This window comes from Aquila chrysaetos, chromosome 3, assembly GCF_900496995.4.
Source record: "Aquila chrysaetos chrysaetos chromosome 3, bAquChr1.4, whole genome shotgun sequence".
NCBI classification, from domain to species: Eukaryota; Metazoa; Chordata; class Aves; order Accipitriformes; family Accipitridae; genus Aquila; species Aquila chrysaetos.
This window is the reverse complement of record NC_044006.1, coordinates 45,675,663-45,700,593: the sequence shown is the minus strand read 5'-3', so window position 1 is coordinate 45,700,593 and position 24,931 is coordinate 45,675,663. Positions and strand designations below refer to the sequence as shown.

Below are 24,931 nucleotides of genomic sequence, written 5' to 3'. Positions count from 1 at the left end.
CTTGTCCATATTTCAAGAGCAACTTCAAGGAAAACATGCCAAGCAGCTGAAAACACTCCATGTCACTGAAAAAAACATGCAAATGTATGCTAGTCTTTTTTTGCCACTTCTGATGTGAGGCATTATTACAAATATAAAAGTACTATTATTAAATTAAAAAAAATAATCCAGAAAATAATCAACAAAAAAAAATTTCTCCAAAACAGCTGTTAACATTGTCATATTTTTTATTTTTAAATTAAAAAAAAAAAAACATAATTCTGTCTCCCCATATTCAATTTTAAAATTGTAAAGTTCCTCAAAGGACGGACAGAAGGATGTTTGTACTTAATACTATGCTTTGCAACACACACACACATACATTTAGGTATGTATATATAAACTAGTGTTATCAAAAGTGGTAATGGATGTATATTTTAGAATTCCTTGTTTTAGGTTTCCTTGGAAGGAGGAAAATGGGATTTGCTGACTGATAAAAAAAAATAACCAAAGAAAAAGTGTACATTACCTCTGGGAATTCCTAGTGGTGGTACTTCATCCTTTTTGTCTTTTTATTAAAAGACAAATGTTTCTAGCTGAGCTGACTGGCCAGTGGAGATTATTAACTCATTTTTTATGAGATCAACAAAAGCAGTTTGCAAAGGCTATGCAGTTTATTTGCAGGGTAATTCTCTCATTCTGTGATAAAACCTACAAACAGTTTATGGGAAAGGAAACAAGAGCATTCCTTGTGAAATAGTATTTCTCTGATGTGACATACTTAATGCAAAATGTTTAAGTCTCAGAACCACACAATATTAGAGATACACAAAAAAATTTAATAGCCCAGTAAAGAAACTGTCCTTTACAACATGCAAAGTTCAAATATTTAGTGTCTAATTTGTATAAGCAGTCTGAATGCTTAAAGTGTTGGGGTGGGAAGGGAAGTTGGTGGGGTTTTTAAGTTTCCAAAATAACTCTGAGGTTGAGGGACATTTCTGACCCATCTCAATTTTTCTTCTGCAGTGCTTTCTTTTCAGTTTATTCAAGTCTAAGTTAATGGCAACAGTGAGAATATTGTACTTCACGTGCTGTTACTAAATGGATGCAAAGGTTTACTGTTTATTTTCAGAAGAAACAGGTTAATGGACCCATTATGAGAGCACATCTTTTTCGGTTCAGTAAACAATCACTTGACTTGGCATAAAACGAATCATCAGTACAATAGTTTTCAGTTAAAATAATTTTGAAAAGTAAAAGGTAGCTTCTTTTGGATTCTTATTAATTCTAGTCCACAATACTAAGTGTTACGGTGGCCACAAAAGTGCACAATTGTATTATATGCATTGATAAAAATCAGGTGAAGGATTTGTTTTCAACACAGATAACTGAAGCTGTAACTGTCGTTTTATTGAGATATGAATTAGCAATTGTATTGGGTCTGGCTGAGACGGAGTTAATTCTCCCCATAGCAGCCCTTAATAGTGCTGTGCTCTGTAGTGGTAGCTAGAAAGGTGTTGGTAACACACCAGTGTTTTGGCTACTGCTAAGCAGTGCTCACGCAGCATCAAGGCTGTCTCTCCAATATTCCCCCCCTCATCGGCAGCCTGGGGCTGGGCAAGATCTTGGGAGGGAACATAGCCAGGACATCTGACCCAAACTGACCAAAGGGATATTCCACACCATATAATGCCAGCTCAGCTATAAAAGCTAAGTAAAGGGAGAAGGAAGAGGGGGTATTCATTATTTACATTTGTCTTCCAGAGCAACCACTATGAGTACCGAAGCCGCACTTCCCAGGAAGTGGCCAGACATTGCCTGCTGATGGGAAGGAGAGAATAAAATCTTTGCTTTTCCTTTGCTTTTGCCCACAACCTTTGCTTTTGCTTTATTAAACTGTCCTTATCTCGACCCATGAGCCTTTCGTCGTATTTTCTCTCCCCTGACCAGCTGAGGAGGGGAGTGATACAGCAGCTTTGGTGGGCACCTGGCATCCAGCCAGGGTCAACCCACCACAGCAATCCAGTTTTCTTAACTATGGATTTAGTAGATGATCGTACATATAGAATATAACCCAATCACATTTTCATATGCCATTTAGAGTGAAGGGTTTAACTATTGTCTTCTCTCTTTGCATAAAAGTCATCACCAGAATGGACAGAGAATGCAGAAGTTTCTCTCTCCCATCTCAGTCAGAAAAAATGTTTTCCTGTCCAGTATCCACCTGCACTCTAGTCCATACATTCTAGCGATAATCTGTTATGAAAACCTGCTGTGATTACTACGCGACTGATTCTAGTGTTTGAATCATAGTACAGCCTTTGTCACAATAAAAATCTTGTCATATAAAGTACCATAATACTAAAAATTTAACTTAAGAAATCAAATGACTGCTCAAGTAATTCTGTTTATTTACTCTTACTTCAATAAATTACTGCTTTATTTGGAAAAAAATACTACTGTAGTATTCCTCTATACCACCATCCATGAATTTTATTCCTGTCCCCAATGCTGTCAAGCTAAGAGAGCCCACCGACACAAACAGCTGTCTACTGAATATTACTACACGTCTTATGGCTCAAGACGACACACCCTCTAGAGACTACAATATTCTTCGTAATATCAGTACTATTGGGGAAAAAAAAAAAAAAAAGGATGATTCTTATATATAAGAATATATACTTACTTATAGCAAGTAAAATAGCACCAATATTTCTATGTGGAATCACTTGGAATTGCTCATGTACTTCAGCAAGTTTTCACTGGTGACAGCCTGTATCCTGGTTCTAAAGAACCCTCATCCATAACACTTACGCTTTTGCAGGCTATATCTACCTTATTAGCAGAAGGTTAGGCTGTAACACATTCAAAGACATTTAGCACAACTCTTAACCACTATCCTCAGCACCACTCAGAACCTACATGTAAGAAAAATACCTTAGTTTTCTTCTTATATATGATACACAAGACAACCTTGGGCCCATGTTCCCTTTACATGGCACTGCACAAACTCAGCAAAACTGAATTCCCAATCACACGACATTCCAATTTCACTTTTGCACTGACACGATTACCCAAGAAAGCAGAAAATTGAATGAAGCTCCTATCCTTTTCTCCCCAGAATACCTCGTGTTTTTACATTAGGTATAAAGCAAGCCTTGTTCGTTTGCAAAAATGTTGTGATGTTAGGGATTACTGGGAAGCCAGTGATTTAAATCAACATAGATAATACAAAATTGAGCAGGTAAGATGTGAAACCAATTTTTTAAACAGACTATAAAGGAATGTTTTGTATGAAGTCCTTGAAAACAAGAAGGAAAAGGGCTATGATTATCAAATTCTAACTTCACCTTCAAACTGAAAAATAAGAAATCTGGAGCTTGCTAACATGAGAGGACTTCTCCAAAGAAAGTTTTGTACCTAGCCCTAGTAGTGGCTGACTATTTTAAGAAAAGAACAAAAAAAGTAAAACTTTCTTTCAATTCTGGCTATTCTGCACATGGAATAACCAGGTAATGCACAGAACCATCCTCCACATGTTCTAAACAAAGAAGTGTGTTCCCAATTCTCACAATTTTATGAGAATCTCTTACCTAAAGCTCCAGTAAGTTGGTAACAGAAAGTTCCATCAGTATCTCTCAATTCAGAATTAGCATATTTCTAGACCTCAAGCTGAGAGAATTCAGCACAAAGACTCAAAAGACTACTCGGAACTTGCTTCTAAAACTGTTACAGTAAGAAAGAACAAGTGTTTTTGAAAGTTACACTCCTTACTCCCAATAAGTAGCTCTTGATTGCCAACAAATTCAATATAATCTCATTCTCTACTGAAGCCCAACCCCAGAACTAATTTATGTACTATTCCAATTCTAAAATGTCAAATGAGAATTCCAGTAAGCCCTTGCTGAACCAGGTATCAAATAATTATCCCAACCCCAACATGCCATAGTAATTCAGAGACACAGCATGGGAAACAGTTATTTGAGATATTTGAATACAAAAGTATTCAAACATATTTCATGTGCGTGTGGGGGAAAACTGCAGTGGCATAGATGTTTCAAGCATTTCATGAAAATAAAGCTTAATTTCTTTTGAAATACATTAACAAAAGTGAGCTGATTGTTTTCATTATATAATTTCCTTTCTTCCAAGAGATAAATAATGAAATTTGTAGTGAAATAAATCACTGCAGAGTGATGCTGATTACTCAACTTTACAAAAACTTTAGCAATCCTCACACATTCACTAGACATCAAAACCAAAATAAACCAGATGATGTGACAGACTGGAGAGTTAAATAAGCCACAGACACATATTACCCTCACTTAGCAAATGGCAGTTATTTTTAAAAGTTTATAATGGAGTGGATTTCTTGCCATGAAATTATTCTAGGATAACAGCTTCAACAAATAAGAACTTGCAATCGGCTAGATGTGTCCTGAAATGTGTCTATATCCTGTAGCAAAAGTGTGTAAGTTAGCGAAAGCGGTAAACACTTTACCCTAAGGTCAAAGAACTAACATCTCTTTAGCTCAGGACATCTTTTTGATGAATGTGAAACAGCTGGAATAAATATATCAAGGGTAACAATTGTGCTCCCATGGTAGATCCAGCTGCTGCAGAAATAAGCCCAGGGGGAGAAAGCCAAAGAGTAAAATACGCAACAATAAAAAAAAAACTCCTACACCATACAATCCCACTGTTTCTATGTAAGTCCTTTTAAAATACAGGACTCTTTGCAATTACTGGTTGAAAATTAATGTAGAGATTAATTTGTTAAAAACAAAACCCGTTTATAAAGTGTTTAAAAAAAAAATCAAGGCATGATTGTTTTATTTAACAGCAGTATTTTTATCTTTAGTGATGTTTTTCCAGACTTGAGGAACATTTGTACCTGCTAGGAAGAAAGTTATTCTAAAAATAAACAGACTCATAATAATCCTGTTAATACTTTATTAGTGTAATTTTTTAGCTTTCTATTGGACAGAACATAAATGCAAACTCCAAAAAAAAATTCAGAGTCCTCTGCCATTCAGTAGAAGTGACCATGGCAGCCTGTTTCATGTTCTTTGTTACAGAAACGAGAGGAGGGGGAAGGGAGGGGAAAAAGCATCAATAGAACAATTAGGCACACAGCTGACACTTACTGTACAATGATATGCACAAGTAATTTATAACAGCTATATTCATGAGATGTGCTCTTCAGATTTTTCCCTTGTAATATATGAGCTTTGCTCAGATGAACAAGGATCATTGAGAACAAGGGAATTAAAAAAGTAGTAACAAATAAGACTTTTAAAACAAGTCCTTAAATAAACTAATGCAACAACAGAATGCAAAATTGTTCAGCTGAGAAGACATTTTTAACCCAGACTTCAAAACATTAAAAATTCATTTATTTTACAGTTATTCAAATACACATGCATTAAATGAAAATATTGCACAAAATTAAAATTTAGATTGTGGAATTCATATATTTTTATTTTGGTACACATTCTGGTAGCACTTAAAATTTACTGTTTAGTTCTAGCAAACACCAGCAGCACAAGCTTGAAGATGAACCAAATGAAAAATTCAATTGCTCATTTTCTCTTAAAAATAATTAAGGCTAAAACAAGTGCATTTGTTGACAATGGCACAATTTTCAGCGGCCAGTCACAGCACCCAAAGGCCAGAAGATACACCCAGACACTTAAGTGCTGTATATTAACATTCGGTTTTGGAGACTTTCTAGGATAACAAGCTGCATGGGTTGACAGGGCAGGAAAACCATTTAAATAAAGATATATACAAACTCTTTTTAACAAAAAATATTAATTTCTGATGATTTGTGCCAGCCACCAGGCACCACTGAATTAGGAAGCCACATTCTGTAATTAAATACAGAAGACAAAACTTCAATACGTATATACATATGCACACATGTATATAAATGTGTGTATAGGTATATATATGCAATAAATTCATTAAGTAAAATGACTAATAAACATGGCGTATTGTGTTCAGTTCACATTCCTAGAGATATTATTTTATTTTTGTACAGAAATGTACCAGATAATTAAAAAAAAAAAATCCCAAATTTGCACATGATCCCTCTTCTCTTGAAATTTTTCATGGTACCTACAGATAGATAAAAGGTTCCACAGATCTGACAAAACAGTTATTTGAAGTTCCCACTTTCATACTGCATAACAAATTCAGTGATTTAAAAGACATAAATTAGATTTGGTAGGATCAATGATATATTCACTATATTGCCAAAAACAATGCTGAACGATCTTTCATCAGTCAGATGTCAGGTATGCTTAAGCACCCTAACGTCAGAGGAAGATACAGGCATGTAAACAATAGGAGCTGGCTATGTTGATTACTCCACGCAGAACTCAATAATTTTGTTAAATTCAACAGCACTTAATCATCACGCTTCTAAAGAACCTGCAGAGAGGAAGGGGGAAGGGTTCTTACGTATTTACCAACTTGTCTTCCTATGGATTACAAAAGAAAGGGATTTCATTTACAGTATTTAGTTCTGCAATAAAGAAAAAAAAAAACCAAAACCAAGTGCACTTGAGCCCATGCATACTGTATGAGAATGTTAACAGTACAATATGATCATCATTAAGTAGTATGATAAAAGGCTACATTGCATTAATAGAGTCCATGAGAAAAAATGATCTATATAGAGGCTTCAGTCAATTTAACTAGGTCCTTTGAGAGCCTTCTATCTTCTCTTAGAACACGTTCAGAAAATGTCTATGTTCCTCCCTCACACAAAAGGATCATTTGTTCCCATTAAGACACCAATTACTATAAGGATCCTTGATCAATAGCTGTAACTCACCCTGTGTTTAGCATTCAGAAAAAAAACCCTGACTATATAGGATTACTTTCTATTCACCCAGATAGTGGTGCTCAAACAGTTGGGGACTATGAAAAAGAAAACACAAACTGAGATATGCTGTGGCCAAACAGGATTATTCAGTTGTTAGTTTATTTTTAATTGGACAGAAATTCTTCAATGAAACTAAACAGATGGATGTGGGGCCTTGATGTCAAATTTTTATTAAAATTTTACACTATGCAAAAAATAAAAAAATTATTTAAAAAAATATTGTAGTTTTTTCTCCTTTTTATTTTCATATATACACTGAGATGCGTTCAGGAATTTCCAAGTGTTTGCATATGACTAATGAAACCCTTTACCTGTGAGGAACCAAGTAATTCTAATATTTTTCCATACGAGGCTTACACACTAAAAGGTAAGGAAACTTTCAGTGAAGTAGGACATAGTCTTTTACACACACAAAAAGTTTCAAATTTTAGTCAGGAGTTGTGTGTAAACTGTGTCCTAGTGCAAATTCCTCATCTTCTAACATGATGTCTATCCTCTTTGAAACATGTACCCCCTTCCTTCTACAACTATCAACTTGACGTATGTTCAAATACTCCAATTGAACATAAATACGATGCCCCTTCTCCACTGAAGTTACATGCAAAATGTATGTCAGGTGCTGTAAGAGCAGAATATGGCCCTTAAAGCTACAGAATAATCAGAATAAAGGGTTTATTTCTACTGCACCTCTGCCTTTACTAAAACCCCCATTAGATCTAATGTTAGTTTGTTTTTCAAAACATGAAAGGTGAAGTAAATGTGGCATGAAAGCCACATTACCTCAACTTTTCTTTAATAAATGTACTTTTATGATGGGGCTGTAACTACTTCTCCCCTATCCTATGTACCTGCCATTCCAGAGACTGCTTTTCCTGTTAGCTCAGCCTTTACAGGAATGTTAAAAGAGCCTTACAGAGCCTCAACAGTCGTAACATCGAACAATTCCACCTGATTCTCACACATTGCACTATCTCCCAGTGCCAGAACATCCTCCTCTTCCATTGTATCACCACAGTTGTGCTTTACTTGAACAGTCTGGCACTTTTCATTGCTGGCAAAACATCGACTCAGGAACAGAAGGAATCAGCATTCTTATATATTGGGCTAGTATTCTTCTCAATGTTGCATGAAGACGCACCAAATCATTTAAGACACACAAACCCTTCTGGTAGTGGTTGAATTACAAGTGAAGATGAGAAGATTCACAGGTCTTACAGATGCATTAATAATCTAATATGTGACACTAGAAGACTGGTGCAGAAATAACAGCATGTGAGTTTGAAGCCCCAGAGAATCTGCCCAAGTAATTAGTCCTGGACAAACATACACCAGCTTAATAGGTTTGAAGTGTCACCTTTTCTGCAAGGAAGGCGCTTGAGTAGAATGTAGTCTCTGCTTATACCTCTGCATCTGCTTTGACCGTGAATGCAGTTTGTTGAAGAGCTCATGGAACTTATTTTGTGGAAATAAGGTTTCTAGAAATCTCTCCAGAAACACGTACACCATTCTCTTATTCAGTTGAGTGTGCTGGAACATCTCAAATACCCGAAGAATGCCTTTCCGTGTTGTCTCAGCGCCTATGATGTGCTTCAGTTCATCTACAAAAATGGAAGTTACACAGAAGTTTAAGCTAAATTCTGCTTCTGTGTTAACAACATACTTAAACTGAGTATTAAGTCTTTCAAATTACATAGCTTGGAATTGGAAGTAACAGTGACTCTATTATACATAACTAAACTAAAAGTTCTTTTACAGCAGAAAGAATTTCTGAAAATTACTTCACTTTTACACTATATATGTGGAACTATGTTATTTTACATAAAATCACGCTGTATTGGAATATAGGCATTTCATGCACTAAACTTAAATCCTCTAGTGAAGCTAAATACTGGGTTGGTTCCAAGAGAATTACAGTTGCAAAGTCACAGTACATGTGAAAGTATTCAGGGCTTTATTAATTAAAAACTTTTTTTATTTAAATACAATATGTCAACATTTCTTCTTAACATTTCAACAATCAACAAGAATATTGACATTAATTCCAGTAACAATATAAGGTAAGAATTATTAGGCTTCAATCCCAGACTCACTTACCTGGCATTACCTCCAGTAATTTGGTCTTCCCTGCCACTCTTGTTCTCATTCTAATAGCTTTGTCCCTCCGCGGAACAGTCTCTGCTAAAATGCCATTGGGCCAAAAAGCATCTCTGTAACAAAAGCAAATCTGTCAAAATACATTAAAATTTTATCAAGTGAAACACTCGTTTTAATCCCTCAAAGCTATCTCATAAAATAAATACAAGAAAGTAATTTCCACACAACCTAACACACACTTCAAATATTAGAAAAGGGAAAAGGCGAAAAAGAAATCAAAAGTAAGAAGTACAGTACATTCAATCTATTAGTACTTACCATACACTTTTTTAGTACAAGAATCAGAAGAAAGAGAATTTTAAGAAAATACAACACATCCAAAACATTCAAATACCATATAGTTGTTACATAAAATATACCTAAGATTTGCTTTTACCAATCAGTCTCTATTGCCACTGAGAGACTCTAGGCTTAGGTCTATTAATTGCTTCATTAGATCTCTGACAGTAGTTAACCTATCAACAAGCTAAAGCCAAGATGAAGTAGTTTCAGTGCAGTATAAAGCCCAAGGCAAAAGACATGCCTGTCTAAAAAGGTATTTTGCCTCAGTGAATGACATTCTTTTTCTGAGAAAGAAGTGCACATTCTTACTCAGTTTTATTAAAGAATAACAGAATATCTGTAAAGTATGACCCTTTAGCTAATACATTATCCTACTTTATCTCTTTCACCCCGTCCAACAACAACAAAAAAAAAAGGCAAGGGGGGTGGCCTTCACTCAACAGCATTGCAGAAGCCATTAAGACTTTTAGGAAATGGAATGACAGAGCTTTTGATACTTTCAAACTCAGACTTCAGTTCTGTTATATCTGCCCACATGTGAAACCTATTAGCTTAGAGCTAGGGGTTTTTTTTAGTAATAATTGTTTGCCTTTTAAGGCAAGGCATGCACATGCTTTCATCAAGGTAAACAAGACACTTCATCCAGTAATATGATGAAATTCCTAAGTATACCCATACTCTAGTTCTTCTAGACTGATTAACAAAGAACTTTTTAAGGAAGAGAAGAAAACTCAAAAATATTCCTGTGACAATTACTTTCTCTCACTTAACACACATAAAAAGCAGTGTATGCTCCAACTGGAATTCTGTACAGTAGTAATAATTTCCTCACATAAAAAGAACAGGAAGGATACACAGAAGACATCAATTAGCGAGTACTTCATATTTTACATCTGTGATAAAAGACATACCTGAAGCGTTTCACTGCATCTGCTACTTGCTCAGGAGATGTCATCCAATCAACATGATCAACTATTTTTCTAAAATCAAAGCAACAAGTCTCTCTCATTCAATTTTTAAAACAGAGAACAAATAAGTACATCATTTTAAAGAGCAATCTAGGGCAAACAAAGTATAATTTCAGCTTTCTGCAACTCCATAAGTAGGTTCTATAAAACTGCACACTAAGAAGGCAAACACTGATTCTCAAGATAAAAACCTAAGTTCACTGATCACTCCTAAAGCTAAAGCCTTTTTCTTTTTGAGTAAACATACGATGACCAAGGAGGTTGGAAAACTGATGTTGCATTTCCCATCAGCATTAGATAAATATTCAGCTTGTAGAGTGCTCCTCTTCATGGAGCACTCTTCAAGCTCTGCTTCTGCAAGCAAAGAACCTACTTAAAAATCTCAATTACCGTACTTATGTATGCAGTTACTTCATAATCTTGAACAGAAGATACAGACTGATCATAAACTTTGACCTTCATTTAATAACACATACACACAGCTCAATATCCAAATCTTGTATGTTTACAGAAATAAGCATCTGTGTATCACCATAATCCCAGGATTATTTCCCTAAACATAATTTGAATTTAGTTTTCTAAGAAAAAGCAAAACACAGTTTTGTTGCAGAATGCCATTAAACCCCAAGAATCTGCTAGGACAAGGTATGACTGCTGCACCAGAGGAAGCTGTGAGTATCTGGTGTAGCTCCAAATGCAGAAGCAAAATAGTTCTGCACATATCTCTGCAATAAGAAAGCAGCAACCTGTGCCCAAAGTCAGCTAGTTATACTACAATTTGAAAACAGCAAAAAGTATTCAGAGTTGTTCAACAGGGCAGCATGTTTTTGGAAGCAAAGGTATCAAGATAATTGTCACCTGGCCATGAGGAATTTGAAAAACAGTGCTATTATTATTACATGGCTGCATCACTACTGGTACCACAAGAACTGTTTACATGTTTAACAGTGATGATCAAAACATCAAAAATATACTTGTGAAGGGTAAAAAGTAATGATACAGTGAGGAATGTCCTGAAAAAGTAATAGGAAACTATTTCTCACCTACCAGAAATTAAGTTATTGATTCATGGCACTAATCCAACATGACAATTTAGTGCCAATCCTGTTTCTAGAAACATTTTTGTTCTATATTTTTATTTACATTTCAGAAACAAATTATTAGAAGGGTAAGCCTGGAAACAGTAGATTTCTAAGCTGAGGACAAGAAACTTTACTTATTTAGCACTATTTGCTTTGCATTTGCATGAAAAAGGGTATATGTGAATGATGGAAAACATGGTGGGGGCAGAATGGACTCCATAACAGTCCTTTCCCTTCCCCCCCTCCATCTTTTAAAGTGTGACAGCAAAAACTTAATATAGCAACTCAGTACAGTTCACATAATTTGATAGTGCCAGTGTATCTTTTGTGACATCAAAGAGATGTAAACCAAAATAGTGCAGAAAGTAATAAGTAGTATAACAACAAAAACTATAGTGTAAAACACAGGGCACAAAGCATAGACACCATCAGTATTAAGTTACATTCACAGACACGTGAACACTCGTTGATAAGTGAAAGCTCTTTTGGAAGTTCTCTGGCATATAAGTGTTACTGAAATTTGTCTTTCAGCAATGTTTTGTGTTTATCTCCATTTTACACCACATTTGTACTTGGGTTTATTGATCCTCTTGAAAGGGGAATGCATGCAGATGTAAACCACAATAATTTAGTAATACCAAAAAGGATTTATAGACACAGTCTATATAGTCTCACTCACACGATCGCTGTATATAAGAAAAGAAGTACCTGTTAATTGTGTCACCATATGTTGCTCTAATAAGTTGCTGAAGCAGATTTTTTATATTTCTTCTTAACCACTGATTTCGTTCCTTTAAATCAAAGACTTCATCCATAAGGAGGAGCATTACTCTCAGCGGAATATTGTCATCCACCTGATCAAGTGAGTAAAAGTATAATCAGTGAACTTTTAGGTCAGTTCAAGCAAGCTGCAGTTTTAGTAGCTACTTCACAGGTCAAATGCTTCAGTATAATCAGAACAATGACAGAAACACTTTGCTCTGTATTTTATAGTAATATGAAATCTTCCCTAAATCGTCTATAACATCACTAATAGCAAAGAAAGATTGAAAATTAAATATAAACCAGGCTTAAATCCATTGAATTTTTAAAATAAGTAAAGAAGAAACAGTTATTTCACCAAAGTTGAACAAAGTTAATACAAGTAAACATGTCCTAAAGAGAGAGCTTGTCCCTGAGCTCTTCCTTTGGTAGCTGTGCTTCAAACATGAAAACTCTGGAAGGAGCTTTTCTTTGGCATCTTTTTCTTATGGATGCACTGCGCCAAATCCAGAACCTTCCTAGAACAATGAAACTTCACTGCAGTGAACTGCCTTTTATTTACATACTGTTCTAACCTACATGGCTATTAAGTGCTTTTATGCTTGTAGATTAAGAAAAGCATCATCATTTTATTATTTAATAGAAGGTGTTACACAGATTGGCTTACAACAAACTTTTATGGAAATCCTAAAGCAGAGGATTCAGCAACTATGTAAAAGTTTTTAAAGATGGATGGCGTATACTTGCAGTAACTGTCAACATTTTCTCAAATATTAAAATTTAAGGGAGAGTTTACTAAGTTCTGTAGTAGGAAAGTATTCAATTTTCATCTTAGTTGTTACTAATATTTCTTTTATAGAAACAACAGCAGCTTCTCATGGCCTGCTTATATGCTAAAATACAACCTACATATTGTTAAGCTATTGCATAAAAAGATAGCATTTGGAGTTACAGTTGTATTGCACAAGAGACTACACATTTATCTCAAATAAAACAAATTAACTTGATTTTGACTGATTCATTATTTGAACTTTATTATTAAAACTTTAGAGAGTAGCAAGCTAAAATTAAAATCTTACTATATGCTCAACAAAATTTATTTAAAGACTGAATGCACTTTCTCTGTGCTTTCTTTTTTATTAGGGTTTTTACATTCTAAGCATAACGTTCAGAAATTTGTTTTGTATTTGAAATCTGATACAGCTCTGCCTGGAAGAATAGTAGTTTACACTACATTGTTAATGCTACGCTGGAAGAAGTAGCAAGATCTCACAGCTATGTGGACTCTTTTTGGTGGACTACACAAGTACATCTTTATATACAAGTGGATTCATAATCCAGCTGGAGATTCTATAGATCCATGCCTCACTTTTACAGTACTGCTTCTCCACATAAAATTCCATTCAAACTGCCATATTTTTTGTCTGATTAAGTGACTGTAAGTTGTGAACAATGCATCTTAAAAGAGCAGTTGAGAATTGAAAGGTTTTAAAATATTTGAAATCTGCCTTTCAGGAGCACTTGGTATGTTAACTTAAAAGCTATCAAGAATTGTAGCTTCTATTCTTTTTACAGAAGATCAATGAAATATTTGCAGAGAAGCTGCTCATATACTTGAATGATATTTTGTTTTGCCTGTGCAAAACAGAAGCCTCAGGAGTATCAAAAATATAGATTTGTAATTACAAATTTATGGATACAATCTGATATAGTGAAAAAATAATGGGGAAAAAGAAAACCCAGAACTCAAGGCTATGTTGTTTGAGCAAAAATACATGTACCAAGCCATCATAGCAGTTACTCAGAGGAAGACAAACTGGAATGCTTTGATGTGACCAAAAAACCCAAAATGTGAAGGGCAGAACAGGTGTAGATTTATGACCATAGCAAATTGCACATAATCACTGGTAATCTTACGGCCTTTCTGTCTTACTTGGAGATAAAAGTTTTTCTTCCAATTGTTTTCACATATATGATCACTGTTTCAAACAAAATAGCAAAATACCATAGCTTATGATAACATCAAGAGCTTAAACTTCACTTTCAAGTTTCTAATATTGCTACTTTATACATTTTAGGTATCCACATACTAAAAGTTTATTATTAGGAAAACTTTCTGAAAGTTTTTTTCCATAAAAACATAGCAAACACTACTTCTGATCCATTAAACAAATGCCTCCTAAAAGGTCACATCAGAAATCAGAATCCGTAAAATGCTAACAGAAATGATGCTAACAGTCTGGTACCATACTGTCTTTGAACAGACAGAAATTGGAGGGAGGTCGGGGAAAAAAAAACAACCCCAAACAAACCCCCACCCACAAAACACAGATGCAGCAGTATGTACACATTAAGTTACTCCACTGTCGCTCTAACCATTTTTGTACTAAGAAAAATGTTAATTTTAGAAGGAAGCATATAAGTTTCTTTTTTAAAATTAAAGAACTGTTTGTAAGTGCCTGGTATAATATCTGAAAACAATAAATACGAAGTTTAAAATAAGTAACTCATTAATTTGGTTTTAAAGGAGTCAACTTTGAAAGGACAAAAGTCAGACTCACATTGTCATCAATTGGTGCTGCAACACGGCAATGGTCAGGATCTGAATAGGTTTTCTGGATCAAAGGAGGCACCTACAATGAAAAAAGGTAATGTTTATGAAGTAAAAAATACTTTAGAATACCAGTAAGTCAGATCAATTTTCATAATCAATTTGGTTATGAAAATGAAAACCAAACATTTGGTCAAAAGTCAGTTGCATACTACTGCAGATAAATACACAGTAGTCCTTTCATCTTCCAACAAATCAAGCCTGTAGGTATTCTCCTATAGCTATCAAAGTTATCAACACCTTTAAGACAATCCACATGTATCTTCTCAAATGACTAATGCTTCAACTGAAAAACACCTAGAAATTCATAGGGGACTGATATTTCTTCTGGTATTTCCTCTTGATCTTAAGTCCTGCCTAGTCATGGACTTCCCAGTGAGTGTAACTGCAGATATATTGTTAGTCACACACCAGGGAAGTTACCAGCAATGAGAAAGTCCAGAGCCAAACATTTTATCTCACAAGTAATGAAAAAAACAACCAAACAAAAAACCCACAAAAACCTACCCCACACCACAGATTTATTATTCCCTTTCATGGTTTAAGGGTTAACTCATCTTGGTTGCTGTTCTACATCTGCCACATAAAACTGTTCTGGTAACACAAAATGGAACAATCCCTGATCACAGACCTTACAGCTACACACAGAAAAAGGAGGGCAAGGGAGAAGAAGTTAAGATGGACATGTTAGGAAGACTACTACTTTCATAGGACCTCTAGATAGCATGCCACAGCTACCATTCCCCACCTCTAAGGTATCACATTTTAGGAATAAAGAGATGAGAAAAGATGGCAGGAAAGACAGAAAGAAAATTTAATTAAAAACAGAATTCAGCAAGGAATAAGCAGAAAAGAAGCTATCTCCTTATTCTAAGTTGCAGAACGTATGGGTTTTTTTTTTTCTAATGAAAGCAGCAGATGCAGCAATCTAGCTTTATAAGAATGGGCGGTAAAAAAAAAAAAAAAAAAAGACAAGCAGTGACTCTCATTCTTCTCATATGGCTGCACTGAATTAAGTGAAGAAGGATCACTCTAGCAGTCTGTAGATGCCATCTTAAAATGTTTTACTTAATAGCAAAGAGAACTCCATGTTTGTAGTACAATGGCTGCTAAACCTTATTAAAAGGGTATAGGTATAAACAGATTGCTTTCCTGTCCAGTGACTTGACTCTTCATTATAGAATACAACATAAGTTTAAGTGAGTCGATAGCTAATCTCCTATGAATTCACTAGTATGTATTATCTACCAAATATTTTCTTACCTTGAAAAATGATTGCTTTATGTCTTGTCCCAATCTCTCTGACATTTTACCCATGTTGTCTGACATTTTAGTCATTCCCTCTGCCAGGCTGTCAGGGAGAGACTTGACTGCATTTGATACATTTCTCATAGAGTTACGCAGTGGGTTTACAAATGTGTCCATCTGAAGGGGAAGATGTTTAACCAGAATTGTATAATCTATGAGGACACCAGTATATTAATACGCTATGAGAAGTATCACACTGTTCCAGAGAACAATAATATAAAGAACAACTCAAATTGCTTAACTTCATTACCAAATGCAGAATAAAGTTTTAGCTTCATTTTCATTTATATTTCTTGTTCCTTACAGCCCTACTGAAACTATTTACATCTTTCAACAGATCTTTTTCCCGAGTCATTTCCATTTCCCATCCCTCAGCTTTTCTTAGCTTGAACTTATTTTCCTTTTCTTCTCCATTCAATGCTATTTCTCCCTTCCAAGCTTCCTACTTCCAGATGTTTCACTTCTGCTTTCAACTCTTCATCTTTGAAACATGCCTCTTAAACAGCACTAGAGTAATATGCTTTAATATCGTGGCAAGTATAATTAAAACCAAAAAGTAGTTCCATAGAAACTGATACAATTTTTCTTTCAGTATATACTCTAAATCCAGTCCAAACAGAGGCACAAGTACTAATGTGATGCCCTTAAAAAGTTAAGTTTATGAAGAACCTGATAAGGTAGAAATCAAATCTTAGTCATTACATAAACCTTGATAAATATTTAACTGTTTCACTGTTAAATATTTAAGGAATATAGGCAGAACAACAACTTGAAGTGACAATACAGTTGCAGATGCTTTTTATATCAAAATGACTAAAAGTTTAGAAATAGCTGTATTTGCAAAGCAGATGCCCATACACACTGGTCAACTGAACAAAGAATCACTTGTCTGAAGAGAGTTCTGGTGGCTTAAAAAAAAAAAGGATGCATAGCTCAGAGCTCCAAATTTGACCAATGACTCTGAATGGTTACAACGGCTAAATACATAACACCTGCTTTTGAAGGGAAATGCATTTCATTTTTTGGGCTGAAGAGTGGAGAGCATGGTAACAGCAGCAAATACAGAGTAAAGAACTGAAAAAAGAAATTAGAAGGAATGAGACTACAAAAAAAAAAAATCACAGACGTCTCACAAAGTAACTTGCAAAGTGAACACACTTTCAAAGTAGTCTTGGTGCAATACACTGCGTCCTATTTGAAAATTTTATTTCCTTGTCATACAAATAAATTTACCTGTTATAAAAACCATAAATTTTTGGTTCCATATGTCCTCAGATACTTTGCCACTCACAAACTATTAAAGCAACTCACTTGCAAGTTGTTTTGAAAGTGCTATATAGCTGTTTAATATCAGTTCAACATGTCTGTTTAATGCAATCACTGCACTAACGAATGCTCTGAAGTTCCCTTGACAGTGCAAAACATTCTTACCTTCCGTGCAAAATCTCCCTTCCCTTTGCTGTAGGCTTTATTCTCCAGGAAGTCATACACATAGTGGGCTAAAGCTGGAGAAGCCTTCATCATTTCAGGATTTAATAAGAGCTGAGTAAAATAATTTTTAAAAGGTACTTTTTAATAAATAATGAAAAAGGCCATATCATTCAGTTTAGTGAAAGTTTACCATGCACAAAGACACTACATCTTGCAATGTATTTTCTCATTCATTCTCTAAATTTTATTCCAACATGACACTACTCTCAAGATGGAAACAACATGCTTCCTGGTAATTCCCATAATATTAACTAGTATGTTAATTATAGCATCTCACAGAAAAATACACACCTTTATGACCACTCAAACTGCCTCTAAAACTCCAAGGAAAAAAAAAAAAGCTGTGACTGAAAGAAATATTGCTATTAAAAATGGGGCACATATCTCACAAAGGAAAAAAATATTAGCACTCTAAACAGAACAATCAAATTTCACGTTTTATTCATCTTCATTATTTGTTGTTAACATGTTCATTGAGTTGGTCAACATATTTTAGTGCTAAATGACCAGAAAGTCCCTATGAAGTAGGACAACTGAATTCCTTTAGTTGGGCTGATACAGGCCTTATCTGAATGGAGAAGCTGTGTGGTTGTGCTACACCGCCGGAGCAGGTGCCATGCCAATCTTTATGCAACAGCACAAGAGAAAGTAACCACAAACATGAGTGTGATGGAAAAAAGTTAAGTGGCATAGAGCTCAAAACCAACACAGCTGGAACCTCACCAGCTCAGAGGAGTTGGGACAGAACTGGCTGAGAATAAACTGAAACAGCAAAGAAAAGGCTAACTTATTAGATAATATGAAGTTCTTATGGTATACTATTTAGGATTGTATACCACCTACAACACAGCAAATTTCTACCTCAGAAAAAAGAATTCCTACCTAGAACACAACCAGAAAACCCGTAACAGCTTACCTGCAAATATGCATTTAAATCTTTTTTCCTCTTTTCCAAAAATTCTCTGTCCATATTGTTAAATGTCTTTTTGCCAGGAAGTTTCAGTATATTTGCAAGGTTTTCAAACTAGAAAAAAGAGAAGATTTTTTGGGGAGAGTCTGTTTTCAAAAGAGTTTCAAATCACCATATAAGCTCAGAAATTACAGGGGTCATTATATTCACCTATTCTTATCTACCATGTAACACCTAACAAATAATTTCTGCATCAAGCCCAGAACTCAAGATTCCTTGGAGACGCCAAAATGAAAAGTAGGCTGTCAAGAACAAATACATGAAAATCTCTGGACACTGTCAAGGGCAAAATTTAATTTCTGAACACACATGTGATACTCACTTTTGAAATACAGAGCATGATAGTGTGCAAATTATTCCTGTCATCATACCTGCTCAAAAAGGTTTAGGCTCAAGATTTATCATTATTATTTGCGCAGAAGTTAGTAGGGTTATAAGACTACATCAAGAGAACTTGTAAATCTTTTTCAAAACATCTTCCCTTTCCTTTCCTGATCAAACCTACTAAGGAAATGATTAAGTTTTTATCCCTAGAGTGGAAGGCAGCACCCAGTTTACACACAGGTTATCATACCATGCTTGATATGCCATCACTTGTGCCTTTTCTCCAGGTGATGACAGTGATTGGCACTGGTTGACATGTCTTCCACTGTTTCAGTTTTACAGAAGGAACTGGTATTCCAGGGAAGCAGCAGGGAAAGAAGAGGCCCTAACACTTAAGAAGGGTGAACATATCTGCTACAATGCACAAAAATAAAGAAGTGACAAGAATAAAACTCAAAGAATAAGGATTATCTTATATCCAGAATTCCTGTAAATAATAAATAATATTCTAAAGGTGGTAAAGAGAGAAAGGTATAGTATCTAGGCTTTAAGAAACAACCTGGAAAAAGGTTGTATCCTTTTCTCTCTACGAAGACCACAAAATTACAGATTTAATGAGAAGGATTCCATTCAGTCCCTGCAAGGTGTCTTTTTGCAAAGACATCATTAAACTTCGGAAGGTCACAAAGCTCGTAACGTTTATGGCCTGAGGAAGCACCAAAGAATAACTATTTTCAACTTTACAAATGCCATTCCCTTGCAAATAGGTCACGCAGCAAAACAACTGAACAGAACATGGTCTATTTTTTATTTGGATACTTGTATCTAAACAGAAGCAATGCAAGCAAAGAACAGCCTCTGTTTTAAATATAGATATCTACTTCAAATGATATTTATTACATTACTAAAACTAGTGTGAATCTATTCAGTACTTTAAGAAAAAAGCTCATACAGATACTATACACAGCTAACTTCAATTCCATTTTGGATCAAGTACCTATTTTCTCTGAAAAACATAAACAATAAACCCTGCCCTTCCTATTTATTTTAAATAAAAGCTTCTAACCTTTACCCTTAACATGCCAATAAAAATGCCTCAGACAAGCACACAAGAAGGGTGTTCAGTGTAGCAGTGACATTCCTGTGCCCATAAACTCAGTAGGAATATCTATTTTATTGTCAAAACAAAGCAAAACTGTCAGGAGTTTCTGAGATGCTGCTACGAAGCACAGGAATTTATTTACTTTTTGCAATCTTAGTGTTAGAGAATAACATTTCCATTTTTTGTAAATTCAAAGAACTCGGATTTAGCAACACGACATTTCTGAGCTTTCACATTTTGAAAATTTTTGCTTCTGTCATTTTTTTCTAGTCATGTACTGGTAGGTCAGTTTTAAATGACTGCCCCCTATCGACAGAACATTAACTCACTATAAGGTCAGGGAACCCATAGCTGTTTCAACAGGTCAGGGATTTTTCAAAACAGTGAATTAATTTAAAAAAAAACAATACAAAAAAAACCCACAAAAAAACCAAAAACAAACAACAATTTGAAGAGGAGTATAAAAACTGGTATTTCAAATTTATTCACAGCACACTAAGATAATCAGAAATACAAAGGAAAATCAGACTTTGTTTATAATTAAGACAAATATTCAACAGGCTTGCTTTTTTAATAAAGCCTTTTCCATTTTTACTACTGTTGTGACTTTACAATGCTAACCTACCTGCACAGAATTTGTTCTCTATGCCCCTCTATTAATAACAGAGTAAAGGGATGTAATCCAACACTTCTGACTAGTTCAAAGGTTATGCAGTCAAATCTGACTTCTCCAAAGGCTTGGTTTAAAAGTATTTCACCCTCCTCTTTTAAAAGCACTGCATTTTCAACACTTTTTCATGTCAGCAGGTTCTACTTTGTACCAGCTGGTGAATTACAAGTCTCTATGGTTTTCTTCTTTCATTTTAGGAGAGTTAAAGAGTCTGAGAATAGAAGTACAGCAATAAAAGGCAGATTGTCTAGCAGTATACTGAACTGCCAACAGCTGTCCCCTTTGAGACCCCACCAATCCTTAATATTTCACTTAAAACTTAAATACCTATTTCCCAAGCTCAGTTTTTATTTCTTAATCTGTGACAAATATAACAAATGAAATATGCCACTGTTTGAGACCAATAGCACTTCCATACAAACATTTCAAAGTAAAATTAAGCAAGGGGCAGGGAGGGGCGAGCTTTCCAAGTTCCATTTCCTTTTGTTAAAGCAATTACATAGCCATCAGATACCAAACTATATAAACACGCACCTGTAAACTGCTCACTACAAATAGTGTATGATATAAACAGTAAAAAAAGTACACTTTAATAGAAAATAACATAGTGCTGTAACTCCACATCTTAAGTCACTTTGAGAAAGCCACTACTCATGCCATACCATCACACAGAAAAAGCATCTTTCAAAGAAACCTTAAAAGATTTTTATGAGATTAATTACCTGCTCAGTGATCCTCATGTGAAAGTCATGGAAGTCACTGTAGCGTCGATATGTCTTCCACGTCTCTTCGCTGTTTGGACTTCGCCGATGGACTGTGATAGCATACAGTGCATATGTCTTGCCATGGTCATTACACACTCCTGCCACAGCATATGGGTCATAGTCAGCATAGACTAGTAGTTTAAAAACAAAAATAAAAGAAGAACAAACAGAAAGAAGGAAGACGAAAGGACACAAACGTGAAGTGAAGAAATGTCTGGAATGACAGACTTGAGACAAAAATGGACACGCAAGCAAAAGAGTAAGCCATCCCTGTATCCAAAACACTGTATAAGTGAGACCCTCCAGAAACTTATTATGTAAACTTAAGAGATTAAACAGCCTTAAAGTTAGACAAGTTTCACTGACACGCAAAACAAAAAAAGAATAGAAAAGGTTTCAACTTTAGAGAATAGTCAACAGATCTTTTAAAAAATAATTTTAACCTAAAGAACTCAAGGTATGGGTGAAAGACAACTGTGACATGGGAAGAAATTCCAGTCTCCAAAGTACTCTAATCATATTGTAAAAGTTTGTCCATCAAAAAAAGCTGTAAATACAGAAGACAGTGCTAGCAAGCTGTAAGCATTCGGTTTTGTTATTAACATCAGCTGTTTGTTACTAACTATAAGATAAAAAATACTCCCCACACTATTAAGTCAACAGAAACTATACACACACATATGTACATATTCTGTATGTGTGTGTACATACATCTAATGTATTCTGCGTGTGTGTAAACACACACACATTTTATGGAGAAGTCAATTTATAAATGGAAAGAACACAGACAGTTAAATACAAGCAAACATCTTTTTGTTCTCCACTGAATATTTAAGTTCTCTTGGACATTCCTCCATCACAGAACTCCTCCCAGTACAGAGTTTGTTTCAAAAACTTCCATTTAATCTACAGAATGACCTAGAACCAATAGTTTACACTGCACACTGTTTAAACTGGTAACACGTAGTATCTGTAAGTATTAAACCAATACCCAGTAACCACAATTTTCCAGTGTGGTTGATGAAAATACTTTTTAATCAAGTTCTGCACCCACACTCCATAAAATACACTTTTCCTGACAAATCATCAGCTCCAACCTGTTGTGCTACCAGCCTTGACTTCTTTCAAGTATAATGCCAAGATCTAAGCAGCCAGGGACTAGGGTAAGGGCAGTTGCTGACAATGTAAGAATTACTCACTAGCAAGGTGCACAGTGGGTACGGAGCATCTTTTCTTTGCCATCTACCTTTTGGCATCCTTTGGAGCATCTTTCCTTTGCCAGCTACCCTCTAGAAGAAGAATGTTGAGTGCTGAACCCCAAGAGAAAAGAGCGGACAATCACGATGCTGCCAAACGACTGTGCAGATAATGGAGCCGGCAAACCCTGGCTCCACGGATGGAGCAAGCCCTGTCCTCTAAACTCAGGTTGTCCACTCTGCCATGCAGCCACCATACCACATCTCAGCAGCGCTGCTAAGTTGCACCTTTAGGAGTACCACTTCAGGACAGTAGTAGCAGAAAAAAAAAGAAGTTGTCCCGATCACGCCTTATGTCATAGCCTCTTAATATTTATTTTCCAACACGTGACAAGGTGAACCCTCAAAGATTATGGAGAAGATCTTGTATACACCCCTCAAACACAATAAAGGGTATTAATCAGTAGAGGAAAGGAGCCTGCACACAGATGCAAGATGCACCTACTGCCTGAAGTATTCAGAAAGCAAGAACTTGTATTTCTTCTTCAAACATGAGGTGAAGAGGAAGGAGACATCCAGTTTAGTCCTATCTTACAATACGAACCTGTACATATCCCCTGGTTCAACTGGAGTATTATGGCTTCACGGAGTCAAGCTGATAGTTATTAATACACATTGCCATCAAGGTAATAAATTTAACATGATTTGTGTGGTTCTAAGACTACCTTTTTCTTGGATCAAAACAATGAAACTTCTAAGTTTAATTCAGAAAAAAGTATCACATTCCATTTTAAATGAAAAATCAAAATTGTGATTCTTAACTTTTAAATTATTTTTCCCCTTCTCTGAGGGTTGAATACACAACACTTGAATTGCACCACACTCACACTTGGTTGGAGTAACAAGAGTTAAATTAAAATGTCAAGTAGTTGAATTCTTGCTCATAGCTCATTTGTCTGCTATAGAAATGCAGAGATTTTGAAGTCTGTTGCATAGTAAAATCGACCAAAAAGGTATCTGAAGATTCATTAATAATTTAATTAGTGCAATCTCATCTAACTGGAGTTATTTGCAAATAATATCTGAGAAGTTTCTGTTATTTACTCTCACATAATAAGAATTTTTGATTTATTACTAGGCAAATTTTTTCAAAAGATAACCAAAAATGACACCATTGTAAAGACAGAAGTCCAACTTAAATTAAGCTAAGTCAATAAGGAAGCATAAAAAATAGGGGAAAATATTACAGCAACAGAAGTAAACAGTCAAGAATTAAAACTGTGTGACTAGAAAAAAAAAAAAAAAAAGAGATGGCTTTTACAATTTGTTCTTTAAATAATTGCTAAAATAAATGCTATTCAATATTAAGTTTAATGAATGATTCTCCAGAGATAGGAAAAATAATAATACCATAAAGAACAAAAATTAAATCACATTTTAAGTACAAATATATAGTCTATGACCTACAGCACCAATTCTGTAAGGATTTCCATTACAAAGACTTAATGGGAAATATGAATTCAAATGTTTTATGAAGTTAAAAAAAAATGAAAGGATTAGGATTTCAAGGGCCTGTAATACTAAAAAACCTCAAAATAAATGGTGGAAAACAAGCAAGCAGCCATCATAACAGATTCACTTACCAGTATCTGAGATGTATGCATGGAGTTGAACTGTCTCATCAGAAGGGACATTTGAAAGGTCATCTAAGGACTGCATGGGATGATGGGGGTTGGGGGAAGAGGGAAGAAGGAAGAAACAGAAAAGAGAGAATAAGATCACAGAGACATCTCATTTCAGAGATCCTTTTTGATTAATCCATTTCATTTTCAAACTATCAGTTCATTACATGAATAGAATAGCTTAATGCAATGTAACAATGCAAATAAGTGTTTGTATTACCTGGTTACTAAAGCCTTTTACACACAGTGTACAGCCCTTCATGTCCCCTACCAGTTTCACATAGTATTGTGATCACTAAACATATTTGCTGCTTTTATTTGATATCTCAACTCTAAAGAACTACAGCTACAAATAAGCCTTTTACTGAGCATTAAAAAAAAAAACCCAAAAAACAAAACCCCTGAACAACTGTGGAATCACAGAATCACAGATTCATAGGATCATTTAGGTTGGAAGAGACCCTTAAGATCATCAAGTCCAACCATTAACCTAACACTGCCAAGTCCACCACTAAACCATGTCCCTAAGCACCACATCTACACGTCTTTTAAATACCTCCAGGGATGCTGACTCAACCACTTCCCTGGGCAGCCTGTTCCAACGCTTGATAACCCCTTTAGTGAAGAAATTTTTCCTAATATCCAACGTAAACCTCCCCTGGCACAACTTGAGGCCATTTCCTCTTGTCCCATC

General features: G+C 35.2%; 1 protein-coding gene across 7 annotated transcripts in view; it reads right to left on the bottom strand.

The window, feature by feature from the left end:
• Positions 1-4,918: 4,918 nt before the first annotated feature.
• SNX13 (sorting nexin 13) overlaps positions 4,919-24,931 on the bottom strand; it is a 76,299-nt gene continuing 56,286 nt past the window's right edge. For 2 of the 7 annotated variants that reach the window (XM_030008455.2, XM_041122167.1), the window contains exons 17-26: positions 24,199-24,268; positions 21,318-21,457; positions 18,446-18,553; positions 17,470-17,580; positions 15,994-16,155; positions 14,681-14,752; positions 12,066-12,211; positions 10,219-10,287; positions 8,966-9,078; positions 4,919-8,469 (exon numbers count right to left, since the gene is read on the bottom strand). In XM_030008455.2, coding sequence (XP_029864315.1) covers positions 8,222-8,469; positions 8,966-9,078; positions 10,219-10,287; positions 12,066-12,211; positions 14,681-14,752; positions 15,994-16,155; positions 17,470-17,580; positions 18,446-18,553; positions 21,318-21,457; positions 24,199-24,268 — 1,239 coding nt within the window. In that variant the 3' untranslated portion in view covers positions 4,919-8,221. Of the gene's footprint in view, positions 8,470-8,965; positions 9,096-10,218; positions 10,288-12,065; positions 12,212-14,680; positions 14,753-15,993; positions 16,156-17,469; positions 17,581-18,445; positions 18,554-21,317; positions 21,491-24,198; positions 24,269-24,931 lie in introns of those variants that run through there. The other 5 variants (XM_030008454.2, XM_041122166.1, XM_041122168.1 and 2 more) reach the window with 4 other exon arrangements.